The sequence below is a fragment of the Alligator mississippiensis genome, chromosome 10, assembly GCF_030867095.1.
Source record: "Alligator mississippiensis isolate rAllMis1 chromosome 10, rAllMis1, whole genome shotgun sequence".
Taxonomy (NCBI): Eukaryota; Metazoa; Chordata; order Crocodylia; family Alligatoridae; genus Alligator; species Alligator mississippiensis.
Genome location: NC_081833.1, coordinates 40,713,161 through 40,741,142, shown reverse-complemented (window position 1 = coordinate 40,741,142; position 27,982 = coordinate 40,713,161). Strand labels below are relative to the sequence as shown.

Genomic DNA, 27,982 nt, shown 5'->3' with positions numbered 1-27,982 from the left:
TCCCTACTCATGGGACTCCACTTGAAACCTCCTGCCTTTCTGACAGTGATCCATTTATAATTACCCTTTGCTTCTGGCTATTAAGCCACCTTGTGGTAGCTTGCAATCTACTCTAGTTACCTTATTGTAGTTTTTGTTTGCTGTGTTTCTTTAGTGTGATAATGAGCTGGTTGTGTGGGACTTGGACAGAAGCCTTTCTGACATCCAAATACACTATATCCAGTGCACCCCCCCTAAATAGTTACTTTGCCCAAGAAGAAGATCAAATTGTTTGGCATAATTTATTCTTAGGAAATCCATGCTGGCTGTCATAATCAGCCTTTCCTCCTTCAGATGTTTACAAATGCATTTCTTTATAATTTTCTCCAGTAACTTCCTGGGTATTGAAGTTTTTGCCTTTTTAAGGAGTGGCACTATGCTGGCCCTTTTCCAGTCCTCTGGTACCTGACCCATCTTCTATGACTTGGTAAATATAACTTCCAAGGGCTCTGGGTCTAGAAATAGATGTCACCAAATGAAGAGGATCAGCTGTGTGTGGTATGCAGGAGCACAACTGATCTGCTTAATTGGGTAAAATACACATTGCCCCTTATTCTGCCCTTAATGGTGTGGGACTAGGGGTGTTGTGTTCTCACAGGACTTGAAGGGGCTGGTCCTGCAACCCCAGAAATTCCTAGGTAGGGTCAGGCCTATCAAGCCTGAAGAGTGCCTGCCCAGTTTTCCCTGTTTAATCAGATGTGTCCCCAGAGATCTTGGGAGTGGGTCTGGATCCTCAGGTAAAGTGGGGCTTTCCCTGTTTATCCAGACCCACTGCTAGGGTCTCCTTCAAGTGCATGTCTGGGTAAATGGGGAAAGTCTGACTTTCCCTGCTTACCCAGATGGGTCCCTGGAGGTCCAAGGGGCAGGTCTGGATAAGTGGGTCCCCACTGGAGGCACAGGACACTAGGAATTCTTGGGGTCCCATGCCTCCACACCAGGACCTATGAGCGTTCACTACTTACGGAGATCACCCTTGGATATTGGGGGTGGGTCTCTGCAAGCAGGGAAACCCTGATTCCGCCCCCCCATCAACGGGTGCCCCAAGATTCCCTAGGGTTCCTCTCTGCAAGTGGGGAAGACCTAAGCAAATGCTCTGGGAACTTGAGGGTCCCTTAAGCCTCCAGAGCTCCTGCCCAGGGTGGCTGGAGAATGCAGGCAGTTCACTAGCTGTCTCATTGCAGCTTTTGTGTGTTCATGTGTAAAGACTAAAGCAAAGTAGCTGTTGAGCAGCTCTGCTTTCTTTGCATCTTCTGTTAAGGGCTCACCATGGCTGTTTAGCAGTGGACCCACAGCTTTTTGTTGTTACCTTCCCTCTCCAGGTGCGACTTATTTTTTTACCTTTTTCTTCCTGACTTTGTCCTTGCAAGTTCTTGCTATTTCTTGGTGTGCTTTTTTAGTGATTTGCCTATCCTTCTATTGCTTCTGTGTTTTTGTTTTGATTTTGAGGCATCTAAGCAGCTCCATTTGTAGGTTAATATGCTCCCTACTTACACTCACACTTGGTTTATTTGGATAAAATATCTCTAGTCCACTTTTAACACCACCCCAAAGGATAGCACCCCTCTGGAAAGCATTGGCCTTCAGCAGCATTGGGTTTCAGCCATGGAGATGACATCACTTCCTGTGGGGAACGGGTGGGGTTGGAGGATGTGTCCCTGATATCAGTCCAACCACTGGATTGTATTGAAGAGTTGTGACCCTGCCCCACTGGCTCCCCTAGTGTCTCCATATCTTGATATCTGATTGCCCTACTGCCTTTTTGCAGGACAGTGAGGGACATTTTCAAGAAGGAGATTGAAACCATGAAGATCTTTGAATCTCCAAACATCCTCCGTATGTATGGAATATGCATTGATGAGAGAGGTAAGGGGTGTGCATACTGGGGCTCCTGGGAGGGCAGGATCTAATTCACTGGTTCTTCATATCGTTTTCCACTCAGCACACCTGCCTCCTAACACAGTGTATGCCCCTCCCATGTTACCTGTGGAGGGGATGCAGTTTGCCATTCCAGGCTTCAGTCCCTTCTGGTCACTCCCAGTAGGACAGTCATGGAGCAGAATGTCACTGAAACTTGCCACTGGCGTGGAAGCTCTATAATGCATCACTGTATCCGGGATAGACAGGGAAGTGTGTGGCAAAATAGGGTACAGCCCCAGCCCCTCCTTCCCTCCCATTACTGGTAATTGTGACTTCAGTAGAAAATATCTGATCCTGTGAGTTACCTTTTGAGCAGAACATTTTCCAGGCTGTGCCTGAACTTTGTTCGGATGCTCAGAGAAGGAAAAGCATAAAGAGCTCTTTCCTTCTCCATGTTCTCTTTACCTAGGGGCCTGCTGCAAGTACCATTTCTGAGTTCTGCTGAGCAGAGAGTCAGTAGCTCCTGTGGCTCAGTGCCCTCAACTCAACAGGGAGGAGACAGAGTGATGATTTCCCTGGCTAGTCATGATAACGATCAAATGCTGCACCCTCCCAAAGGGTGGTGCAATAGGTACCTTCTGCCTAAAGAGAAGTTGAGGAGGCACTGCCTTCCTGAAATATAATGTCTGCCTGTTCTCCTACTGGGAGGATGCAGCACACCACTGCCTACTGACAACTGTGGCTATAAAGCACACTCTTGTCCCATCAAAATATTGTTGCTGTTTAATTTTGGGGCAGAGCTCAGCCTATGCAGACTGTGCACTGTGAATGAGGAAACTGAATACCATTTTATTTATCGGAGCTGTCTAATAGGGCTGTGAGAAATTTTGCAGTTTCGTTTTGACACAGTTTTGACTTGTTTTGAGCTCGAGACAGCAAAATCAAAACAAAACAGAGAGCTTCAAAACAGCCTCAAAATGAAATGAGGCAAGTTGAAACGTTTAAAAAATTTTGAAATGTTTTGAGTTTTGAAGCTCAAGCTGGGCTTGCCTGAAGGGAAACAGAAACTAAAGTAAGGGAGGGGGAGGAGGGGAGAAGGTGGGGTGGGGAGGAGCGCTCTCATATTGACTGTAGCTGGCCAGTGGCTGTGATCCTTGCCTGAGGTCCATTCCAATCCCAGTGCTCTGGCGGAGGGATGGAAAAACTACATAAAAGGCAGCATTGTTTGAACTGCCCTGCTTTCTGCCTTGGTGTCAATTGAGTGAGGGCGCACCATAGCGCACACAGTGTCACCCACCCATGTCACGAGTGTTGCCTGTCAGAAGCTAGAGGGACAGGGCCCGAGAACCCAGACTCCCCCTGCATCTATCTCCTTGAAAGCTGGCAGACTTCGTGACCTTAGCAGGGGCTACCATGCCTGCAGTTTTCACCCTGCTGTGCCTTACAACACACAGTGTCACCTATGTCATGAGTTTTGCTTGTCCGCAGCTTGAGGTGCAGTTTCCCCCAAACCCCTGCACCTATCTCCTTGAAACGTGGCAGGCTTCATGCCCTCAGAAGGGGCTACCATTTCTGCAAGTTTCATCCAAATCAGGCCAGAAATGACAAAGTTATAGGCTGTTTCAAGCTTCCCCATTATAGCCTATAGGCAAAACATCCAAACAGCATCAAAACAGCAAAACTGTTTCAACAAAACAAAACGGAACAGCAGCTTCTAATTGAAATGAAATTCAAAATGAAATGCTGTTCCGTCAAAATGTCGAAATGCAAGTCAAAATGGAATGGTGCCATTTCGCACAGCCCTACTGTCTAACTAGCAGCCCATAGACTATGTGTGATCCACAAGGGGTTAATCTGCAGCACCGCCACACCCCAGACTCCCACCCGACTGCTGCTTCCCCTGTTACTCCAACTGCAGCAGCAGCCCATATCTCTGGGCTCGCCTTCCCTCCTCCAGCTTCCACCCCCTGACCCTGCCTCAGGGGGTGGCACAGCGTGACGTGCTACAGCCGGTGGCCCAAGGCACCCTTGTGATGCAGAGCAAGGTGGGGATTCTGTGGCCAGGTATCTGAGGGCATGTGTCATACAGCAAGGGGGAGGTTTTATAGTGCAGTTCAGGCAGCATGCAGCCCCCAGCCACTTGGAAGTGGGACAGTCCTGTTATAAATTATTTGGGGGTTTTTTAGCACCTGTGTAGTGAGTAACTTCTACATGGCATTTTAACATGAACTCACCAGCCTTGACTGCCCAGGGCACTTCTGTTTATTTCTCAGATGTAGGTAACATTTGTGGAGTATTTTATAAAAGTTTTTTCTATGTGAGACTGTAGCAGGACCAGGCACCAGGAGTGGCCGTGATGTCCCCTTGGTGACCAAACAGCTACTGCCATACTTTGGTTCTAGGCACCCTCCCGTCCTTTCTCACCTACCACACCTACATGCAATTGTTACATTATTAAAAGAAAGCTGCCTAAGGGTCCAGAACGTGTACTCGTCCTTTCTTTGCCAGCAGATCACCTCCTGGACCCCACTAGCCCAAACCCAGTCTGTCAGTAGATGGGTCCTCTTGGCCCATATGTGCCTGAATCACCTGTTGCCTTATGGGCTATTCACAGCCTCTGACCTCCCCTACAGCCATACCTATGCCTTGCAGGTGTTATGCATCATCATTCCAGTTCAACTGTTGTCCCTAAAGTCACCAGGCTACCTCAGGCCTTTACTCCCTTGGTAGCCCTTCCCAGCTTCCACCCCTCTGCTCTAGCTGGTCCCTTAGCCAAGGCCCACTGTCCTGGACCTGGCTTCTGGGATCCAGCCCTGTCAGCTGTTAGTGCCTCTCTGGGCCTCTGGACCCTTGTTTTTCACTCAAGGCCCCTTGCCCCAGAATTCGCCCTTCTGAGCTGCTGGGTCCCTGCCCCTGGTTCTCACCCCACTTGGGCAATACTGGGCTTCCTGGCCCTGTCTCTGCCCTGCTAGGGTGCTGGGCCCTCTGCTCTGGTCAGTGCCTTGAGCCTGGCTGTAACAGAAAACTATCCCACCACTGGGCCCCAACATAAGCACCAGATCCACGGCTGTATGTAACAACACTTGTCCTCTCTGGGTTATATCCCCCACAGGCGCTCAGTATTTTACTGATGTTCCCAGAGCAGCTCCACAGTGATGCTCTGCAGCCTTCTTGGTCAGGAGCTCCTTCCTCTGCAGCTTTCAGAGGCAGGCTGATTGCTTGCTCTCAGGCACTGGCTTTATGTGCCTCCTATGCCCTACCCATCTCGTCATATGGCCCTGCAGCCTCTCAAGAGGTGTACCTTTCCTGTGTCTGCTGACCTGCCTGCTTTCCCAGTGAGGGCTTACATCAGCAGTCTGCAGCCCTTTGCTTCTAGGCTGCTTCCCTGTCTGCCCTGGTGCAGTTCACTGCTCTGCTTCCACTCCCTGAGTGAATTGCCCTCCCAGGGCTAGTCCCCGCCTGCAGCTTGCTGTTATTATTTGCTGGCAGCCAGATCCTCAATAGCTAGCTGGCCTCCTGGCTGCAAGTTCTCCCACTGCCTTGGTGGCAGTGATTCCTGGCTAGCTGCCCTCTCACAGCTAGCCTCTATTTAGCTGCCCAAGGCCCTAATGGCAGAGTTCTCGCTCCTTAAAGTGACAGGAGTCTCCAGGTTTTCGGTCACAGAGACACATGCAGAAGATTTCATCTATTTCATAGGGCTGGAAGGGACCTTGCAAGATCATCGAGTCCGGCCCCCTGCCATAGGCAGGAAGTCTGCTGGGGTCAAATGATCCTGGCAAGATATATATCCATATGCCTTTTAAATAAGTCCAGAGTAAATGCTTGCACCACCTCTGGGGGGAGTCTGTTCCAGACCCTGGACACTCGGTCTGTAAAGGAGGTTTTCCTTATGCTCAGTCTAAATTGGCCTCCCAGAAGTTTGTGGCCATTCGACCTTGTTATCCCTTGGGGAGCCCTGGTGAACAACTGTTCTCCCAGGTCCTGGTGCACCTCCTTATATACTTATAGGCTGCCACTAAGTCCCCTCTGAATCTTCTCTTCTCTAGGCTGAAGAGTCCCATGCCTCTCAGCCTCTCCTCATAAGGCTTGCTCTTTTGGCCTTTGATCATGTGGGTGGCTCTCCTCTGGACTCTCACAAGCTTATCTACATCCCTCCTGAAGTGGGGGGCCCAAAACTTAACACTGTACTCTAGCTGTGGCCTTGCTAATGCCGAGTAGAGTGGGAGGATGAAGTTTGAGATGCATCGGTGGAAGCTTGCCAGAGTTTGGTTTGTTTTGCCAGCTATGGCATCACATTGGTGGCTCATGTTCCTCTTGCGGTCAGTCAAGACCCCTAAGTCTCTTTCAATCATGGTACTAGCAAGTGGAGCACTGCTGAGCCTATAAGTATGATGCTGGTTCTTCCTCCCAAGGTGGAGCACCTTGCATTTCTCTGCATTAAATGCCATCAGCTTTTGGTCTGCCCATCTTGTGAGCCTGTCCAGGTCAGCTTGTATCCCCAGCCTATTCTCCAGTGTGACCGCCTTCCTCCATAGTTTAGTGTTGTCTATTGAAACAGAAAATTGAAACAGAAAAACTCTGTTTCAGTATTTCTCTCCCTTGCTCCAACTCAATTTCTTTCCCCAGGTTTCTTTCTTGAGTCTTCCTACCCACCCCTTATTCTAATAAATTTGCACATATTTTAGAAATTAACCCTTTTTCTCTTGAGTCCACATTTGGCAATTGCTCAAAAGGGTCAAGTGATCTAGTGAAATCTTTTTATATTTATTTTGATTATAAAATTTCTAATTTGAAAATAGTGAAAAAGGGACTCTTACCTCCTCAAAGTTATCATAAATGACTCGATAAAATGTCACATCCTCTCCAGGGAAGAGTTGGCTTAATTTGTTAATACCTGTTTTGACTTGTACAGAATTGCGTGTTGGGTAAGTTACAGGGAGAAATTTCTTAACCCAGGATTTTTAATGAATAATGAATTAAGTATGTGAGTTGTGTCTCATGAGAAGCTATCACCAGAGGTAACCATTCACTGTACTTTTGTTTTGATCAGAGTCAAGACCTCATTTCTCTATTGTTATGGAGTATTGTAGATATGGGACCTTGAGAGAGGTCTTAACAAAAAACCCTGAGCTCTCCTGGGATGATCGCATTCAGATGGCACTGGATGTAGCCAGAGGTGTCTACAGGTACTAAACATGACCAAAAAAAGTGAATTAATTTAACAGTGTGCCAACACATGCCTAAATTGGTCTCATATACAGGTTTCCCTCACTTTACGCTGACATGCGTTCCTGGAAAATGGTGCATAACTCAAATTTGCATAAAGGGGACCCACTTTACAATGTAACAAATAGGGATACGTTCCAAGACCTCAACTGTGCTGACTTCCAGACCCATTTCTATCACTTTTACAAGACAATTTTGGTACTGACCAACAACAGACAGTACCCACAAGCACAGGGCACTATCATAATGGGGATGGCAACTACAAAAATACATGTCACAGACAACGAGTGAGGAGCACAGATCCATACAGGAAACTATACTTTGGTGTGTGTCTCTCCCACAAGGCACTGCCCAAAGCAGCTGACTGTGGGTTTCCACCACACTGATCACATAAAAATGAATTTACCTCACGTATAACGAATTTTTGGTATGAAAAGAGTCATCACATAAGAGTGAATTTGCACATACAGAACCCACATAAAGCAAGGAAAACCTGTACAGGCAAGTCAAGTTGACTGGCATGTGGGCAATCAAGTTGCAATCACCTTCAACATACACACAGTCCCTGGCATAGAAATGAGTAGCTAGTGAAATGAAGATGGGTGTGTGAACGAAGATGCCTAGACTTTCTGATATTCTGCAGATGTCCTTTGCTTACAAATCTGGCCTGAAGCCTGGTGGTAGAAGCCTTGTTCCTCAGTTGTCCATGTTTGCAGTTGTTCAGGATTGGAGGAGAGAGTGGAAAGGCAGAGATGTGTCCATTAACAATATTTTCTGTAGGTTGCATCATACAGAGGTGAAGCCTAGATTGCATGGAAGTATCAGTAGCATCAAGTTCCTTGTTGCTGAAGGTTACCGTGTGAAGGTAAGTGTTCTCTTGTGAAAAGATTCTGACAGATCTGACATTGGTTGAAGGCTTTCCTGTAATTCTACTCCTTCCCCTGCAGAAGGATGTCATGATCTCCAGAGTAACAACTCAGGCACCCACCATTTCATTGTTACCTACAGAAACAGCATTGTGCATTTGCACGTGTGAATTATGTAATTCACATTACATAATTACATAATACACAGCTGCACGTTTACACAGCACTGTCCTCTTCAAGCCTTCGTGCCACATCCTCTCCCAGGACAGTCATCCAGAAGAGTGTCTTTTGTTAGTTATTTACTTATGGTGACATTAAATTAAGTCCATTTTACACAACTCCCAAATTTGATGTATGTACAATCTTGTACTGAAAATATACTGCTCTCTCATACTGTAAGGATTTCCTGCTGGCTTTGTAAGGAATATCTGGTGTGTGTCTTTGAAAATCAGATCAGTGTCTTATTGATTATTACTACTAATAATTTGTACAGTAGAACCTGAATCATTCACAAATGGGTGGTTTGTAACCCACTTGATAAATAGCAGGTTGCCAAATTAAAAATGAAATACTCAGCTGTTTGTGGTAGCTTTTATGCCAAAGGCAGGGCACCACTTCTCCAATCAGCTGAAGCTCTTCAGTGGTCTGACACAACTAATCAGAAAGTGAATGTTTCAGAAAAAAATGCTAGAGCACCTCAGCAGCCCCCTGCAGATGTTTATATGCCTGGCTACTTTGTAAACTCTCATCTTTGATGGGGATGGAGAGAGATAACAGTGTTTATGAACCTAATCCTGTGAAGGATCCAGGTTCTACTGTATTACCATAACGAGTGGGCCTCAGGACCCCACTGTATTATGTGCTGTACAAACATGAAACCTAAAAGTGGTCCTTGTTCCAAACTTAGACTTAGTTGTCTAAAAAATGGATATAGGTTCCTATCTTTAAAATCCCACATTTCCACATGTTGGTTTCAGTGAGTGTATTTCTATCAGCTGTTGTTTGCTGCCATGAATAAATGTGACTGCTTGTACAGGGATAACACACAGTAAATTATATATTGTCATAAATAAGGTAAGAAGGAAAACAAGCAGAAGGGAGTGTTGAGACAGGTTTTTAATAACAACGTGGAATTTTAAACAGCATGAGAAGCCATCTAGTATCCATCATCCCTGACAACAAAGCCCAGTAGGAAAGCCCAGTCCAAATAGGCCCAGTAGGAAAAACTGTTAATAGACAGAGCTCAGTGGTGTGAATAATGTTTGGAAATGCTGAATTAGTGCAAAACACAGTGATGTCAGTCAGGTAGAGTACCTTAACCCCTCTTTCCAGGGATTTATCAATTTTCTCTGCATCCTGAAGGATCCTTACCCTCACCTCCTTACTCTTATACATACTGGGCATGTCTACACATGAACCGTTACTGCACAGTAACCAAAAATTACTGCATGGTACGGGTGCGCATCTACATGTGTGTGCCCGTAATGCGCATAACTATGGCATGATGCAGGTAGCAAATTTATGCCTAAGTAGTTACTACACAGTAAGGCACATGTAGACGCTTTACTGTGCAGTAACCCTGTTTGTGTGGACTGACATGGCACTAACTTTAGTCCCAAGTCAGTCCACACACAGCATTACTATGCTGTAACGTGTAGATGCCAAGCATAAAAGCTGCTTACTGTGCAGTAAGTTACTGCACAGTAAATACATGTGTAGACATGCCCACTGACTCCTTTAAGTGATAAAAGGCTTGGAAAGTAAGTCATATTAAGTGAGGTTGAAAGAAATAGGCATGTTCAGCTTGTGGAAAAAGTAAGAGGAGAAGTTATTTAAATCTTTAAATATTTGAAAGGCTATGTAACAGGGGACCTGAGCCCTGTTACTCAGTCAAAGGAGTGAAGAGAGAGGAGGTCTTAATCAGAGTACCCAATGCCTGTGTGAAAGCAAGGGGGAACTCTGACTGATGACAGCAAAGGGAGAACTGAGAATAACTCCAGAGAGAGAAAGACAGAGATTGTAGCAGTCATTTCTGGCTGAAAGGGCCCATGCCAGCCAGGGTCCTATCGCTTTAAGCAGACCAAGCAGCAGGAGCACGTTGGCCCTTTGACTGACAGCCCCTGTGGAGTGGGGAGGACAGAGCAAGGGCTTGGAAGGGAGAGGGGCTCCAGACACATAAGCCCTGCCCCCAAAGCTGGAGCTAGCAGTGAGGCTCTGCGTCTGGCAGGGGAAGCAGCTCTCCAAGGAGGGCAGCAGCCCAACAGCCTTTTGCTTTCTTCTGATACTTGTTTACAAGGTGTGGGAAGACTGTTGTTAAAGTGATAGCTCACTTGCTTTCGATGTACTGTTTACCCAGAGTGGGAAGGGGTTTTTGTTAAAGCAATGGGTTGCCTTTGTTAGAGTTGACAGGTAGACAGGAGTGACTATAAGGAGTGAATGAGGAGACCATAGTGGGGTGCTGGCTGGGCACAGCCAAGCTTAGAACCCTGCCAGGGAAGGGTGTAAGCCAGAGAGGGGTGAAACCAGGGCCATTGTCCCAGAATCTGTGTGTCCCAGAATCATAAGATGGGACCTGGTGCCATGGGCCTCAGCTAAAGGAGCCCAACTAGAAAAAAGGGGGCAGGGACCAGAAAGGTGAAGACTCTGACAAAAGCTTGGAGGCCTGGGGAGACCAGAAAGTGCCTCATGATGAGCAATAACTGGTAGCACCTGCAAAGCATGGGCCTGGGTGTAAGAGCCCTTGTGGCAAGTAGGATCTAAGGAAATGACCACAGAGAGAAAGAAAAGAGATCATCGTAGACTCACCAGCCTTCTCCCCTCATTACAAGTAACAAAAAAGCATGGTAGGTGAGGAAGCAGGGCAAGATCCCAGGAGGCAAGAGCAAGAGCCAGACAGGACTGAGGTGGCCACTAGGGGGCATCACAGTAATGCCAGGCACCTTACCTATTACAGGGTACCATACAGAAGAGGGAGAATACCTTTTCTCTATCACTGCAGATCAGGATGTGTAGCAATGGCTTGAAGTTGCCAAAGCAGGCCCAGAGCAGGTGAAAATTGGAAGGACCATGCTCAGCATCAAGAGAATGAAACAGAGGTCCACAACCAGCTTAGTTACAAAGAAGATTAAAAGAGCCTGAATAAGTTTATGGAGTAGAAAGGATTACAGAAAGGGGAGTTTTGGCTCACCAGCTAGGGAGTGTGATGTGTGGAGTTGTTTGCTATCCCCAGATTGCAGAGTAGAGTGGAGTCTATTTGGTTTTTCCATAGTTCTGAATTTTGCTGGCAGTTACATGAAGCTGGGAAGGATTTTCCCCCCTTCCTGTTCCTACAGTAGTCACAGGTATTTTCTGGCATCCTCAGAAGCATTGTATGGCTGGCTGTAGCCAAGACTGAAGCCAAGACTGGGGTGTGCCAACAATCCTTCTGGGACTGAAACTCGGAGGCTTCTGGTAAGAGGGTTGTGACAAAAATATAACCCCAGAAAGGAACTTACCTGGGGAAGAAAATGAGCAGAGCTGGCGCAAGGCCATGCTGAGCCGAGGAAGCAGCGGGCATGGAGCTGTGGCCAGAGACAGCACTGTGCCAGAAGAAAAAGCCCCCCAAAAAACAACTGATCCAGGAGAAGCCAGGATTGGCTTCTGTGCCGGCATAGGCATGCTTTATGGCCATGTGCCAGTGCCGATTCGCTGGCCGACCCACGGAACAGGGAATAAAAACCCCTCGGGATGGGAAGCCCAGGGGACCGGAAGTGGGTTCCCTTGCAGGCACCCAACGACCCAGAGCAGAGCCATGCCCCACTGAGGGAAAGTGGTGGCAGCCCTAAGACGGGGTTTCTGGAGATTTTTCAAGCCCAGAAAGGCAGTATTACTTACCTGAGGCAGAGACGTGGATTCCTGTTGTCTCTTGAATGGATTGGGTTCACCAGTAACCTGCAGAGAGATGGAGAGACAGCTGTCCATGCCACCGCAATGAGAGAGTAAGGAAAATGGAACCGACACCGGAAGTCAAGGTAACCCAGGGCTGGGAGGAGACAAGGTCAGGCCCACTGAGGCAAAAGCTGAGTGAGGCTAACTGACGTCCATACATGTTTATACAGTTTCAAACAGTCAAGACACATGTACCAACACCATGACCAACCCCAGAAGACCAGGATTCAACATCATTGGTTGGCATTAGGTGGGGTGTAGGAGAGGCGGAGCCCTGAAATGGGAAGACTGATGGGAGGATTGAAGGAGGGGACTAGGAGGTACAGAACATACATCTTCCTCCCTACTAAATACATTTATTCCAGCAAAAACATGGCAGGTGAGAACCACTGAGGACCCTCTGGAATCCGACTCGATAATTGACCATCTTTCCTGCGGACAATGGTGACATCCGATAAACTGGTACGCACCAGACATTCTGGTGAAAGGCACGGCTGATTACAAGGGTCTTGCCTCTCCACTTAGAGTCAGAGTTATCACGACATTTGAGACCAGGAAAGAATTTCATCTCACAGCCAGATTGGCATGGACTATGGGGAGCTTTGCCTTCCTCTGTAGCAAGGGGCCTAGTCCTCTTCCTTGGAGCTCTTAAGCATATTTTAACAGTCCTTACAGCAATGGGATATGCACAATGCCTTCATTCCCCTGCTCTACCTGAGGCAGGTTAGTGTGTTCTTGGTATTTTGGAAAAAATATGCCTTGTAGTTGTGCAGCATGCTTGTTTGTAGTTTTAGGAATATATTAGACAAACACTTGAATGGGATGGCTTGGATTGGGATAATCCTGTCTTGAGTTAGGGGGTTGGACTAGATGATCTGGTGAGGTTCCTTTCAGCCCTGCTTCTCTATGATTCTGTAATTCAAGGACTCGTAGTATGTCCATATAATAGCCATTCAAGGTCTAGACAAGACTGATCCTGTTTCATTGATCAGCCAGAAGGGGGCACTATTGTGCACTGTGAAACATTACTTCTCTCCTTTTTCTACCTTCCACAATAGGAGCAAAGAAGCCATTTTTGCATCCTTTAAGACATAGAGGTAGGGACTTGAACATGTGGCCCCCTGAATGGCACTCAGCAGTAGATTGGCATCATAGAGTGTCCTCATTATGTCTCACTTGGTCTCATGGGCAGCAGAAAGGATTCTGGAGAAGGGCTATCATACAACCCAAATAAAATCAGTTCAGCGACTTTGAGAATAGGACTCAGTCATCTTCATGCTGCTTGTTCCATATAGAGTTCGTGCTGCTTCTCCATTTACCTTTTCTCTAATTCCCTCACTCAGCTGTCAGGATTTGAGTTATGTAAAACAGAGTCCTCCATCAAACGGAACTACAAAGAAAAGAAATCAAGACAAGTCTCTCCCTCAGCCTATACCTCCCCTCAGGGCCTGGCCTCATTGAGCCACATCTATGACTTGCACAGTGAAATATACAGGTATGTCTCTGCATCAGTCATCTGGCCTCATTAAGGACTGGAGCAGGTGGACCTGGCCCAGCCAAGCCCATTCCATGGCATGGCCCTGTTAAGGAAACTGGTGTTTGAGGGGGCCACTGTGGAATATGGGTGTTAATCCACTTCCCCTGAGTCAGAAAAAAACCACTGCCATGAAGGGGGCCAACAGCCTAAAGAGAGTGTAGGCTGGAGAAACCTGCTTGACCTCAGTTAAGTTCTGGGCACAAGGGACGTGGAATCTCTTAACCATGAGGAAAGGCTTTGTCTTTGAAGGATCAAACAAGACTGTGTTCCAAAGACTTAATAAATGAGACCTGCACAGAGGGATCTTGTTTATAATATTCTTGTTTGTGAATAACTTACTGCAACAACCATGTGGCATTTGAGAGTAGGGAAGGGACTCTACACAGTCATGCTACACCACAAGAGGACGTGCTCTGGCATAACACCTTGCCTTTTGGGGTGTTGGCTCTTCTGCAGGTAGAATTATTTATAGAAGCCAGATTATTAGAAAGATTCTGCAGGTGACTTGCCTACATGATTTTTTGATGAGAACAGGACTGGAAACCTGGAATCTTGATCTCTTCTACAGATTAAGTGCTAACGTGATCTCTGTGTCCCTTAGCTTAGGTACCTGTTAAAATGGTACAGTATTAGTTATCTATTTTTGGGAAGCAAGGAGATTGATTAATCTTTGTAGATCCCTTTTGGATAGAGGAGGCTACAAAAATGCAAAATATTAATACCACATAAGAAATGGCAGAGTTTGGATATTTAACTCGCCAAGTTCTCCTTCTCAAGGGATTGGGCACAGCGGGAAATCATATGCTGAAGCACTAAGGAAGATAATCTCCACAGAATGATCATAGAAGGCTGCCCAGTGATGCTGGAACATCAGGTGGATCTGCTCTAGGAAAGCAGGTCATAAATGAGGCCTGGGACTCTTATTTCTAGGCCAGAAGAAAACACAAGTACAGCTGAGATAGCAAAAACATTACCTGAGTGTTGGATGTCTTAGGTTTGATTCTTCTTCCTTCCATCCCCAGTGCTATAGCTAAAGAACTCAAGAGTAAGGAAAGGGAGGTGTAAAGTGGCAGCCTTCAGCAGCGGACACTTGCCAGGATCTGGGCAATAGAAACTACCTGACCTCACTCATTAGAACTTGGACAGTTTTTGTCAGAGCTTAGCAGGTTTGTCTGTCTTGTTTCAGCTTGGGGATTGTGCTGTGGGAAATTGCGACTGGCAAAATTCCATTTGAAGGTAAGACAGAAAAGGTTCATTCTCAGTACTATTTCAGGTATCCAGCTTATTTTGTAAATGCTCTAGCACCTGGTTTAGTTTTGTTCTATTGATTCTGGAAGATAATTAGAACCAAATGAAACCATTTGCAAGAGTCCTCTATTACTATTTAGTGCTCAGAGATTTAGGATCCAGAGGAGCTGTGTTACAAGAGTGTCCAACATACTTACATCTGCTGGAAACCCACAGCACAGTAGGTTTATCTTCCTGGTATTTAGGTTCCAGTTCAGCAAAGCACTTCAACACATACTTACCTATAAGCACCAAAGGAACCTTATTCTGATCCAACTCACATATACTGTACCTTCTTATGTAATACACACTTTGATTTTAAGAGACAGGAGGCGCATCTACATGAGACACTTAATGATGAATTAGCAGTTTACTGTGAAGTAAGCACATGGGTCTACACATGCACATGCTTACTTCACAGTACATGTCCCTAATCCTGAGTAAATTTGCTACTTGCAAATGCAAGTAGCAAATTTGCTTGGCATTAGTAATGGCACCACTCTCATAGATGCCTGGCCAGGAACCAAATCTGCTCCTGGTCAGCCATCCATGAGGGGGTGGGAGATAGCTCCCTTCCCCACCACCCAAGCTGCCTACTCCCTGGGTAGGCTCTGCCACAGCATCCTGGGCAGGAACTATGTCCCCCTGCCCTAGCAGCAGGGAGCTCCAAGCCCCCTGCTCCCAGATTGCGATCATGGAGCAGGGCCTGAGAGATCCTTATCTCCCAGCCCTCACTCCACCATTGTGAATGGAGAGCAGGGGGCTGGGAGACCCTTATCTCCCATCAGTGGCTCTGTGACCCTTGGCACAGAACTGGGGGGAAACAGGCTGGGTAACCAGCTCCCCAGCCTGTTCCCTGCCCTCCCCCTCATTCCATGCTCATGGAACTGGGTGAGGAACAAGCTCCTCAGCCCCCACTCCATGATCACAATTGCAAGATCGCGGAGTGGGGGATGGGAGCTCCCTGCATAGGGACAGTTCCCCGCACAGCCTACAGCTGGCTGGGACCTATCCCTGCTGCTAGCTGCCCCACCGGCAGATCAGGACAGGGGGCTGGGACCTACATCTCCCCTGCAGCTCTTTCTAAGCCTGGGCCCCAGGGAGACATTATCCCTTCTCCAGCAGCAGGCAGCATTTCTCTACCCCCTCCCTGCCCCCACTTCCTGGCCCCATGCTTCCTGCCAGCCTCTGGGCGAGCAAGGGGTGGGGAGGGCACACGCGCACTGGAGCTCATCCAGGTGGCCACAGGGGCACATTGCAAAGCTGCAGGGAATGGAGCAAAGCTGTTCCCTAATTTGCACATGTAGACACCTACCCCAAAACCCTTATTGTGCAGTATTTTACTCCACAGTAAATCTAGGCTGGAGTAAAGGCATGTATAGAAGCACCCAGGATGAGGAAAAAAATACTCCTTGAATAAACCAAGTAGCAGCAGCTAGAGAGCTAAGTCTGTTGCCAGCCCCATACTCCAGATGGGACCCATGCACAGAGTCCAACCCCATACCAGCTCTGGAGCCATCTGCTGGGTTGAACCTAGCATGCAAAGTCTGACCATATGCACAGAGTCTAATCCGGCACTGACTCTGGGGCCATGCGCTGGGTCCAACCCATGGCACTGAGTCCGACCCCAAGTACCAGTATGACCCCAAGCGCTGGGTACAGGGCCACATGCCAGGTCCAGCCCAGCATGTGGAGTCTGACCTTATCTGCTGGCCACAGCCACAGACTGATTCTGGGCACCAGCCCAATCCAGCCCAGGGGGTCATTTTATCCAGTTGAAATGCACCCTATGGGTCTGGAAATTTGGCAGCAAGGGAGTGGTGGCAATGCAAACTGCTGTGGCTCCCAGAGCCATAAGGACACTGCCATCTGCTAGCACTCTTCGCTGCCAAATTTCCAGTCCCATAAGGATCCAGTTTTCTCACACATAATGTGCAGCCCAAATTTTACCAGCTTGTCTGGTGAAAAAGGTAAGTTAAATGTAGGTAAATATGGCATTTAAGCATGTGCTTCAGTATTGCTGAAGTTAAACACAGGGGTCTTGGAAAAGGAGTTCCTCAAGGACTCAGCATAATGAAGAATTCAGTCCTGGATCTCCCCAGCTATGAGCCTGGCAGGCCACAAGGGGGGCCCTTTCTTTCTGCCTGAGTTAGATCACCTTTACAAAACCGTTCTTGCTGAATCTGGAACAAGTCTGTGTCTCCTGACTTCCCGGCTTCTCCATATTGTTAGGGTGCAGCACCAAAGATATCTATCAGAAAGTTTACAAGGAATGTTACCAAGACCCTCTTGGAGAAGATTGCCCCTCCAAACTGCAAGAGGTCATCAATCAGTGCCGGGCCTTTGAACCTTCACAACGCCCATCTGCTGAAGGTAGGATGAATTTCCATTTCTGCTTCTTTTCAGAGTAGCACTAGCTGCTAGGTAGTAGTTACCTTTGACTTCCTAACATCATGAAGTTGCCAAGGTCAGCAAAGTGCTCAAATAAATTGTCACCCTCTCCTTTTCACTGGCATGTGGTCATCCTGTCACACTTTTAGCTTCTCTCATTCCTTGGAGTCTCAGAACAGCAGAGACTCCCTATGCCTGAAGCAGGTGACTGCGCCTGAAAGCTTGCAAAGAACTTTTTTCCAACTACTCAGTTGGTCTAATAAAAGATATCACATATACCCAAAGAACCTTGCCTGCCTATGTCCTTAGGCCAACATGGCTACAACCAAAAATCCTACAATTAGTAATGTATTCTAAAGACAAAATCTGTTCATTTTTTACAGAGATTGTGGACTCTCTTTCCTGTATGACAAAATAAACACAGCACACTAATTGTAGAAGACCGACTCGACCTACCAACAGAAGAAGATAGCCAAACCCATTTCAGACCAAAAGTATTGGAGGTCACATCTCAATCTACTTTCTCTTGAGCATAAAACCTGTCTCTTTTTCCCACATACAAAGACTTATTTTTTTTAAAAGCACTTTGATCTATCCTTCACTTTGAATGCACAACTCAGAGCTTGCAGATAGTTGTGTCTCTTTTTTGCATCAGCAAACTGTTAAGGCTAAGTGTTACAACTTCCAAAGGCATTTCTTCCAGCCCCACTCCTGCAGTTTCAAGAACGAATATAAACCAAAAAGCCTGTATTTGTTGTCAGTTGGCTCCCTTAATATTGTCATTGAGGTGGAAGGTGTGTAGACAGCTTGGGAGCTGGTAGTAGATGGGAAGCTTGTCTTGAACAGAAAACCTTTGGAAAGTTTGGCAAATGGTGTTAAAAGGCAGGGTGTATCCATTGCACAGACGTTGCAGGTGGGCTAGCACTGGGGTAGGGATTTGGTATACAATGGGGTCAGACTGGAGGTGTCTTCTACTCAAAAGAGTTATTGCATGTGACCTTCCAGTACCCTACATCTAACTCCCAAATGGTCCTCCAGTCTTGCTCAGTAAACTGCAGAATTTTTAACACCATCCACTACTGCTCTCTACAATATTATATTTCCTTCTCTGCAGTCCCCTCTCCCTACCATAATCCTTATTGCACTCATCACCGTAGTCCTGCAGTACTTCTCCTCCTCTTCTACTTTCTCCAAACAAAGTGAGTCACCGGAACATCCCAAGTCCAGTACATTGTTCAGTCCAAGTCCAGTCAACATAGCTATTCATTCTTCACTTGCCCACTCTCAGCTGTAGCTGGTTGTTCCCCAGCTCCCAGAGTAAGCGCTCTCCCCAGTTGATTCCCAGCTAGTGGGAGGATTTAGAAAGCAGCAGTGAAGTTGAGGGGTACAGGTCACAATAGAAGGTTTAGATAGGAAAGTTAGGAAGTAGGGAGGTTCAGATAGATTAGTGTTCAAAGGAGCTGGAAACACTTTCTTCATCACCAGGCTCATTGTCCAATCCATTTTCCTGAAAGCTTAAGCTAATAGCCAGTTCCAGGTGACATCTGCCTGAGGAGCAGCTAGTTCTCCCAGTGTTAGAGGTGAATCCAAGGCCCAGACACCCCTTTATGGCACCCCAGCATAGCATTTCTTCCTTGTGAGCCTGTCGGGAAGTGATACTGATAACTACAGCGTTCCACATTCCATACTTGTAGCTTCAGATTTTGGAATACTCCAGACTCATGTCCCCTCAAGCATGCCCAGTTTAAAGGAGACATGGGGAGCATCACTGAAAAACAGCTGGGAGCAACACTACAGGGACAGGGGAAAAGCAGCAGAAACCTGAATAATCAGGGAGACAGTGCCTGAGTCATAGATCAGAGTAGGCCTGCTTCCTCCCAGCAGATTGTCTGCCTTAGGCCTACAATGAATCCCTCACTAGCGGTCCCTAATCAAAATGTCCACTATCTGTCTTCCTACTGCAAACAAACAATCATTACCCTCTTCCCCACCCATTGCAGATAGACTCCTCATTGCACTTTAGGAACTAGACCTTGCCAGCTCAACCTCTTTGCTGTGATAGCCACTTTCTGAAGAAGGAGGGCACAAACAGAGCTGATCAATGACCTCTCTTTTTCAAGACTGGATACAACTAAATACAGTGCCCAGTTACTAAACTGGATACAACTAAATATTGTGCCCGGATCATCTAAGTTGAATGCTCTCTATGCCATTTGTGCACTGAAGGCTAGTTTGCATCTGTAAGTTATTACCTGAGGGCAGTGGAGAGTGGTATTTGGAAAAAATACCCATTTAAAGTACTGATTTGAGATTCAGGGTCACTCTTCCAAAACTGGGACAATCCAGAATAAAGTAGGTGTTACCAGATTTGCCCATTACTTTGGGGTGTGCTCATTTATTAGGGATATGTTTCTAGGGTCTTGGTAATTCTGTCAATGTGCTGCTTGTGTTACTTGTGTTTCTATACGGCTCAATGGGGCTGGGTTCCTCCAGTCACCAAATCAGTCATACACACAAACACACAGATTAACGTGACATGCCTGACCCGGCCGGGTTGATCAGCATGGACAGGCTGACACCCTCACGTGCCAAGAATCAGTTCATCAGAGCAACAATAAACTGCAGTCAGACACAAGCACACAGATGAACAGAATCCCTCTGAATCTGGCTGGGTGTCTAGCTGACACCCTCATGGGCCAGCATTCAGTTCATAAGGGCACGTCTGAGTCAAACTGGGTCAATCAGCCTGTACAAGCCGATCCCCTTATGTGTTTCAAACTCAGCACATCCCAATCTTTGGCCTCTTGATGAGCAGACCCCACAGTATTTTTGGGCTTCACAGGGATCTTTAGCTTAGGTAAAAGAAGTATTGCTGCAGAGCACGTGAGGAAGGAGAAGTAAAGAAGGAAAAATATACTCAGTTACTACCAATTTGACTATAAAAGTTATTTATTGCCAAGTATATGAAATATATAATGGTACTAATAGTAATAGACATGCAAAGGAAAAACAAACACGAACAATTACAATACTACCCTGGTTTCACTAAGTATTTGGGGAAACTTAGCTCAAGCTTAACTAATACGGTTCAGGTTCAGAAATTTATGCCTAGAGAGAAAAGAGAGAGAGAGCGCTGGGATCTCACTAGTCCAAGGTACTTGAGTCTCATATGTTTTGGCATATGTGACCATATGTGCAGTATGGTCACATATGCCAAAACAACAGATGTAGATGCATTTGCACCAAGTGTAAGTTAGTGTTTGCTCTGAAGGAAAAGATTAAAAAGTTGGAAGCAGGTGTATCCACTCTGCATTCTATCAAGGAAAATTAAGATTACTTGGACAAGATTTATGAGAGGCTGGGAGTGGAGAGGCCAAAGGGAAAGGGACGAAGTCGCAGTATGTGACTACTAAAAGAAAGAGGGTTCCTAGAATTCAAAAGGAACACACTGAAGTCAGCAACTAGTTTCAAGGACTCTGCAGTGGAACAGGCGAGGAAGACAGAGGAGAGGACATTAGCAGGCAAGACCCAGAGGATTTGGCAGTCTAATGAGCAGGCAGTGCAGGGCTCCAGGGATAGGAACTCTTAAGACCACTGCATCAAGAAAGAAGAGAAGAGCCGTGACGTTTGGCAACTCCCTTTTGCTGGCAACTCCCCTTCTGCGGGGGAAGCCCCAATTGGTCATCCAAATTTGGGGTCCCAGGAAGTGTGCTGTCTGTCTGGACCCTAAATTCATTATGTTGCAGAAAGACTGCCACAGCACATCCATTCCTCAGACCACTACCCTTTCCTGCTTGTCCATGCTGGCACCAATGATACTGCCAGGAATGACACTGAGCAGATGAGCAAACTATGAGCAGACTATGAGGCTCTTGGCAGGAGCTTGGAGCATATCAGTCCTCTCTGGGCATGTCTACAAGAGATGCTATGTAGCTTGTAGCTACTGTGCAGTAGCGTTGGAAATAACCCATGTGGCACTGGGACTGCACAGAATGGCAGTTACTGCGCAGTCATTTAGTATTTGCTTAAGCAAGTACTAAATGACTGTGCAGTTGTTACTGCACATATAAACAGCCCTGTGGAAGACAAGGGCCCAGACAAAAGCCATCGTATTATGGAAGTAAACATATGGCTGAGACAGTGGTGTCAACATGAAGGCTTTGGATTCTTAAACAATGGGCAGATGTTCTGGAGATGAGCAGTGCTATCAAGAGATGGGGTCCATCTAACCAGAACTGGAAAGAGCACCTTTAGGCATTGTCTGGCCAGCCTAGCAGAGGGCTTTAAACTAGGTTCCACGGGAATAGTGAGCAAAATCCTCCAGCAACAGAGCAAACAATCCAGAGGGAAAAAGACTGGAATAAGCAGCTGAACTCTGGGGCAGGGCCAGAGAGCCACAGTACAGCAACAAGTGATGCAAAAGGGAAATATGTAGGTTGAAATGCAAAATGCATCTGATATATAGATACAAATGTGAGATGTACAGGTAATAACATGAGCTAGAAGTCATAGCCTGTGAAAAGAACTATTATCTGATAGGTATCATAAATACCTGGTGAGACAGCTCTTATGATTGGAACGTGAACACTGAGGACTACACTCTGTTTTGGAAGGACAGGTTTGGGAGAAAAGGCGGTAGTGTCACCTTGTATGTCAGAAATGCATACACTTGTTCCCTGGTTCAGTAGGGAGAAGATAGCATATCAGAATTAATTTAACCCAATAATAGTAGAATTGTGCCTGAATTTTTAGCAAGATGTTGACATGGAAAAACCAAAACTATATATCAAAGGCTTATGAATCATCATCCTCATCTTTTTATCCATACACCACCAACCACTTTAAAAAGTAAGGAATTATCCCAACCTGGAACACTTTAACTAAGAGTTCCATAAAACTAGTGAGATTTTAATGTTTGACTGAAACAAGTACTGCAAGAATCCTCCATGATCATCATAGTAATGAGATACTTTGAAGCATGGGCACTTAAAATTCTGCCCCATTACAGGTCATATTGGAAGCTTGCTGGGAATTTAATAGTTACACAACTGGCAAGAAACTGAGGAGATAAAATTATCTACTAGAGAAGACAGAACCTAGAGGCCTATTTGGCTCCCATTTATAGAACATGCAGATATCAACTTTACCAATAGTTAAGTTCTTACACTTTTGTGTTTTCGTGTCACTGTGATCACTTAGCTTAATTAATTCTGATCTCTTTTTTCCTCTCAAAATTGCCAAAAAAGGAGAAATGAAGAGGCTGTACTGTTGTTGTGGGGCTCAAAGCTCAGAGGAACCCAAAAATTATTATGCTGGAATTGCCATAGTTCATAGAGTGTTAATAGTTGTTAACTTAATGGGTTATTTAGGCTGGAGTGGAGTACTGTATGCTGCAAATTATCAGCTTAAACTACTAGTTTTGGGATGTAGCAATGCATACTGGGAAATTTTGACTCAATGGACTGCTTGAATCAGGGTAAGAAATTGCATTCTGGGATACTATCTCTGAGCTGCTTGAATTAGGATGGAGCACTTCATACAAGGAGTTACCGCATTCTTGGGTCATTCAGAGTGGGATGAAGCACTGAATGAAGAGACTCACCACCTTTCTGGGCCTTCAAGGCGACAAAAGGACATTGCATGTATGGGGCCCAGAGCAAATCAGTAGTAGAAATGTGCAAATATTTTTCAGCAAATAGTTTATTTTTCAAAAAATGTAGTTCAGGGTCAGTCAAAAACAGCTGTCAATTTGAATCAGATGTAGCAGAAAAAGTATAGAGAAAACACATTTTGAACAAGTTGTAGTGTTTCAGTTTCCCATTTCAAAACTTTGCAAGTTTTGTGACAGTGGGACTGGGTGTGACCGAGAACCCCCAACTAGTGCCTTTCAGGATCCACTACTCTTTCCTCAAATTGTCATTGACAGTCCCTTGATTCAATGATGATCTCTACCAGGTCTTGCTGATGGGTCTTGAGGCGACTTAAGAGTCCAATCTTTGAGCCACAGATCTGTCTGCAAAAGTTGCAGCTTTTTCTGCAAGGGAGAGTAGCCTGCAGGCTGGGATTCCTTTCCTTTTCCTTCCTCTGCTCTCTTCTCGGCTTTGAGGGCAATATGCTTTAGCTTGAAAAGGGCTGCTGCTTGATGGAGGTTGTGGTGCCATTGGGGTCAGTTGGCAGCCAGCTCCTCCTAACACTTGATGTAAGCATCTGTTTTCTTGAGGTATGCTTTCAGTGTGTCCTTGTAGTGTTTCCTTTGGTCCCCACAAGACCTCAGGCTGCTACTAAGCTGGAGTAGAGCGCTTGTTTCAGGAGTCGAGAGTCAGGTGCTGTAACAGAGCTTGAGGCTTCTGTTACTTTAGGGAGAGAAAGTGCAGCTAAGAGAGTCCAGGCAATGGAAAAACCCTGCTGCCTAGGCAGGCGAAGATCCATCGGAGTAAAGGATTGCATCTACTGCCAGTCAGGAGAACAAAAGGATTGCATCTGCTGCCAGTCACGAGAACTCTGCCTAGGGTGCCAGCTTGAGCAACAAGAGGCTGCTAGAGCACCAGTCCTAAACTGCCATGCCAAACAGCCATTGAGTCCTGAGGAGGAACCCCTGTGGGTGGCTAGGGAGCCACCTGACTGGTGGGGACAGGGCTTAGGCACCATATAACCCCAGAGCCTGAGCCAGGGAGGCATCCTAGCCCTGCAAGCCACTGGATGAAGAGCTCCTGGCCAGGAAGACTGCAGGGGGATGCTGGGCTGGTTTCAGAACTGCTCTAAGGACTGCCAGCAGAATACTGGTGCCTTACAGAGAAACACAACCCCAGGTAAGAGGAAGCCATGCTGTAAGACAGTGAGCTATTGTTGTCATTTCCTATATCTAGAGCAGGTTAAGTTTATGTTACAGCCAGTGTGCTCTTTCCCTTTATTACAGTTTACTACCAGTGGTCTGGGTGTAGTTGTAGTGGGTGAGGAGAGCACAGCAGGGTGCCTGAGGGGTGCATTGCAGGAACCCCACAACAGGTGTCTGTGGAGCACATTGTGGGTAACCTGCAGCAGGGTGCCAAGGTCACACCAGTGTTTCTAGGCTTAAGCCAAGGGGTTGTAGGTCAGAGAAGAGCTGAAGCCCAACCCAGGTGCAAGCCAGACCAGGGCCAGGGGCTTGAAGCCCAAGGGGGCAAAACTTAACTTGGGAGACACAAGAACAGGGCCAGAGAACAGGCCCGTAGCCCAAGAAGGACAAGAATGAGGGCTGGGACCGAAAGCCCAAGACGAGCAGGAGTCAGAGCCCAAGAGGGCAAGACCAGGGCTGGAACCCAGAAGCCAGGTCAGGCACAGTGGGCCTAGACTAGGTGAATCAGCAAGAGAAAAGAGGCTGAGGCCAGGAAAGCTGAGCCCCCAACAAAGGTGTATAGGCCTGAGGTGGCCTGCTATTGGGTTGGGGTCAAGGGCCCACTGAAGTTATTAATTGTTAACACCTATGACATCTGGGCATGGCTGTAGGGGAGGTCAGAGCCCCTGAACAGCTTTTAAGGCTACAAATACCCTGAGGGGGGCAGATGGCCAAGAGAGCACACCAAGCATGAAGTAGGACTGTGACCAGTGACATGCAGGTGGGATCTGCTGGCTGTCAGAAGAACTGAAGATTTGCTCTAAGGCCCTTAGGCAGCCTCCCTTTCTTAGTATTCTATGGTTACATCAAGGCAAGGTGTAGCAGGAAAGAAGGGGGGAGGGTATCCTAGAACCAAAGCAGGGCAAGGTTTGCATGGCCACCAGGGGGCCATCCCTGGAGCACAACTTGCTACAGATGCACAGTGTCCAGTCCAGTGAAGCTGATACTTGAGAATTACCAACTCAGTGCTGGTAACACTGGCTTCAGCAGGGATGCTGGTGTTTGTACAGCAATCTTTCCATTTGATGTGGAGGATTTTCCAGAGGCATTGTTGATGGTACCTCTCTAGGTTCTTGAGATGATGATGGTAGGCCACCCATGTTTCACATCTGTAATAGGAGGGGAGGGGTAATGGCTGCATTGTGGACCTGGATCTTGGTGTCTTTCTTGAGATTGCAATTATTAAAGACAAAAAAATGCAATTTCCCAAAGGAGACACTTGCACTCCAGATCTTGAACTGGATCTCCTCATCAGTGTTCACTCTCTGAGAGAGGGGGTTACTGAGATAGGGGAAGTGCTTGACTATTTCCAGGGTCTTTCCCTCAGTGATAATTTCATGGCCTACTGCAGGCTGATAGACTACTTTAGTCTTCTTGATGTTGAGAGACTCAAAATTCAGTAGGCTTCTCCACAGATCCAGCGTGGTCTGGAGGTTGTTCTCAGTGTGCACAAGGATGGTGCAGTCCTCAGCATATTGAAGGTCAGTATGGTTGTTTTGAGGACTCTGGTCTTTTGAGTGAAAACATTCCAGATCTATGCAAAGAACCACTTTGAAGAGTGGTCTCATTACCCTAGGGGTGATTCATTTTCAGTTCGGGTGCTAACAAAAAGTTAAAATATTTGTATGCTGAGAAAGCTGAACCAATGCCAAATGTAACAGTCCTGGTTTTTCTCCAGGTTTACCTTAAACCTTACTTACCCCTTTGTGGTCAAGAATGTTAATGTTAGTGCATTTTCATGAAGGTGAATACTTCAGAAAAAGAGCTTTTAAGAAGACGTATACCTCAAACTTAAGAGCATGCCACACAAAATTAAAACCCTGAAATTAAACAAGTGCTACAGCAAACAAAGATTTCTTACTCTTCAGATTGTTGTTATCCGATGATACGTTTGTAGTTAGATTCATATCAGACTAGAATTCTACTGATGGCCAAACTTCTGACTTCAATTTCCAGATCAAAGATGGCATTGTCCATTTCAAGGATGGCACCTATGTCCCACATGGTCAGTCATGACTCCAAAATATTTGAACTCTGTTATGACCCATCCCTTTTTTGTCACTTTAAAACATTTAAGTAGGTGCCCCAACATTTCTGGTGGCCAAGGATATTCTTTAATAAGGACACAATGTGAAATGGCATTTCCCCTCATGCCATTAACAACCACATTTCAACCTGGGATATTCACTTCCATCTATTTCATTTGTTGACCTCCCCAGCTCTGAAGACAACAGCTGTTCTAGTCATTGTTCAACTAATTAATGTTATATTTCATCCTAGAGTCCCTACCTAAGGAAAAGGCACAAACCTGTTTGAATGTTTTCTTTCAGACCTCATGATTTACAATCTAGCATTGCTACCAAGAGGCAAGTAAAGCAGTTTTAGCATCAACTTATGAAACTTCTGAACACTGAACAGAAATAACATATTGACTCTTCCATAAGAGCTTATAGTAATTGGCTGATGTGATTGCAGAATTGCTGGCCATTATATTTGAAAACTCTTGGAGCTTGGGGAGGTCCCAGATGATTGGAAAATGGCAAATATAGTGCCCATCTTTAAAAAAGTGATGGAGGAGGATCCAGGGAACTACAGACCAGTCAGCCTTACCTCAGTCCCTGGAAAAATCATGGCACAGGTCCTTAAGGAATCCATTTCTAGGCACTTGGAGGAGAAGAAAGTGATTAGGAATAGTCAGCATGAATTGACCAAGGACAAGTCATTCCTGACTGTCCTGATTATGTTCTATAATGATAACCAGCTCTGTGGATGTTTGGAAAGCAGTAGGCATGATATACCTTGACTTCAGCAAAGCTTTTGATATAGTCTCCCACAGCATTCTTGCAAGCAAGCTAAGGAAGTATGGGTTGCATGAATGAACTGTGAGGTGGATAGAAAGCTGGCTAGATAGGTGGGCTCAACAGTATCAATAGCTCAATGTCTAGATGGCAGCTGGTATAAAGTAGAGTGGCCCAGGGGTCCTGGGGCTGATTTTTATTCAATATATTCATTAACAATTTGGAAGATGGGATGGAGTGCTTCCTCAGCAAGTTTGTGGATGACACCAAGATGGTGGGAATAGTAAATATGCTGGAGAATAGGGCTAGGATTCAGGGTGACATCAACAAATTGGACTGGATCAAAAGAAATCTCATGAGGTTCAACAAGGACAAATGCGAAGTCCTACACTTAAGATGCTAGGATCCTATACACTGCTACATGCTTGGGACCAACTGGCTAAGAGGCAGCTCTGAAGAAAAGGACCTGGGAGTTACAGTGGACGATAAGCTGGATATGAGTCAACAGTGTGCCCTTGTTGCCAGGAAGGCTGTCTCAGACGGCCAGAGCCAAGTTGAGGTGATCTACAAATTGCTTGGCCGTTGGGTGGGCTGGTGAATGGAGAGGCAGACAAAACGTATTGGTTGCAAAAAGGCTTTACTTATGCCGCTAGTAGCCGCGACGCAGGTGGTCCGATCGCTTAAATAATTACACGAGTTGCTCCAGCTGGCAAAAACCCAGGCCAGCGAATCTGTAAACGAACCAGGCATGCAGGAAAAGGGGTACGTCGAGGGATAGCATTCGGCGATGGGGAGAAAAATCGATAGTTGATCAGGCTATCGATTCGCTCTGCCACGTCAGGAATTCTTTTAAGTCACTCTGCAGCATGCTCAAAGTTCTCCGACTTGGGCGGAAGTCGCACAGAATTTTATACGGCTAACAAGCCAATCGCTAGCCGCCACATAGGAATAATTTAGAATCAGCCAATGATAGGACACAAATTTGCATACAAATGGCGGGAACTCTCTTGCACCAGAGTTTTCTATTGCAACAGAAAACTTTTGCTGTGCACAGAGACTCTCATGTGGCGAGAAAAATTCCATTGTGCCGAGGCACTTAAAATCATTGGGTTATGACAAAGGCTAACAGCATAGTGGGCTGCATTAATAGGAATATTGCCAGCAGATTGAGGAAATTATT

General features: G+C 46.2%; 1 protein-coding gene across 3 annotated transcripts in view; it reads left to right on the top strand.

The window, feature by feature from the left end:
- MLKL (mixed lineage kinase domain like pseudokinase) overlaps window positions 1–17,880 on the top strand; it is a 29,032-nt gene extending 11,152 nt beyond the window's left edge. The window contains exons 5-11 of one of the 3 annotated variants that reach the window (XM_014597050.3): window positions 1,805–1,902; window positions 6,947–7,082; window positions 7,903–7,987; window positions 13,259–13,410; window positions 14,639–14,688; window positions 16,972–17,112; window positions 17,514–17,880. In XM_014597050.3, coding sequence (XP_014452536.1) covers window positions 1,805–1,902; window positions 6,947–7,082; window positions 7,903–7,987; window positions 13,259–13,410; window positions 14,639–14,688; window positions 16,972–17,112; window positions 17,514–17,548 — 697 coding nt within the window. In that variant the 3' untranslated portion in view covers window positions 17,549–17,880. Of the gene's footprint in view, window positions 1–1,804; window positions 1,903–6,946; window positions 7,083–7,902; window positions 7,988–8,069; window positions 8,327–13,258; window positions 13,411–14,618; window positions 14,689–16,971; window positions 17,113–17,513 lie in introns of those variants that run through there. The other 2 variants (XM_019497317.2, XM_059713724.1) reach the window with 2 other exon arrangements.
- Window positions 17,881–27,982: the final 10,102 nt, after the last annotated feature.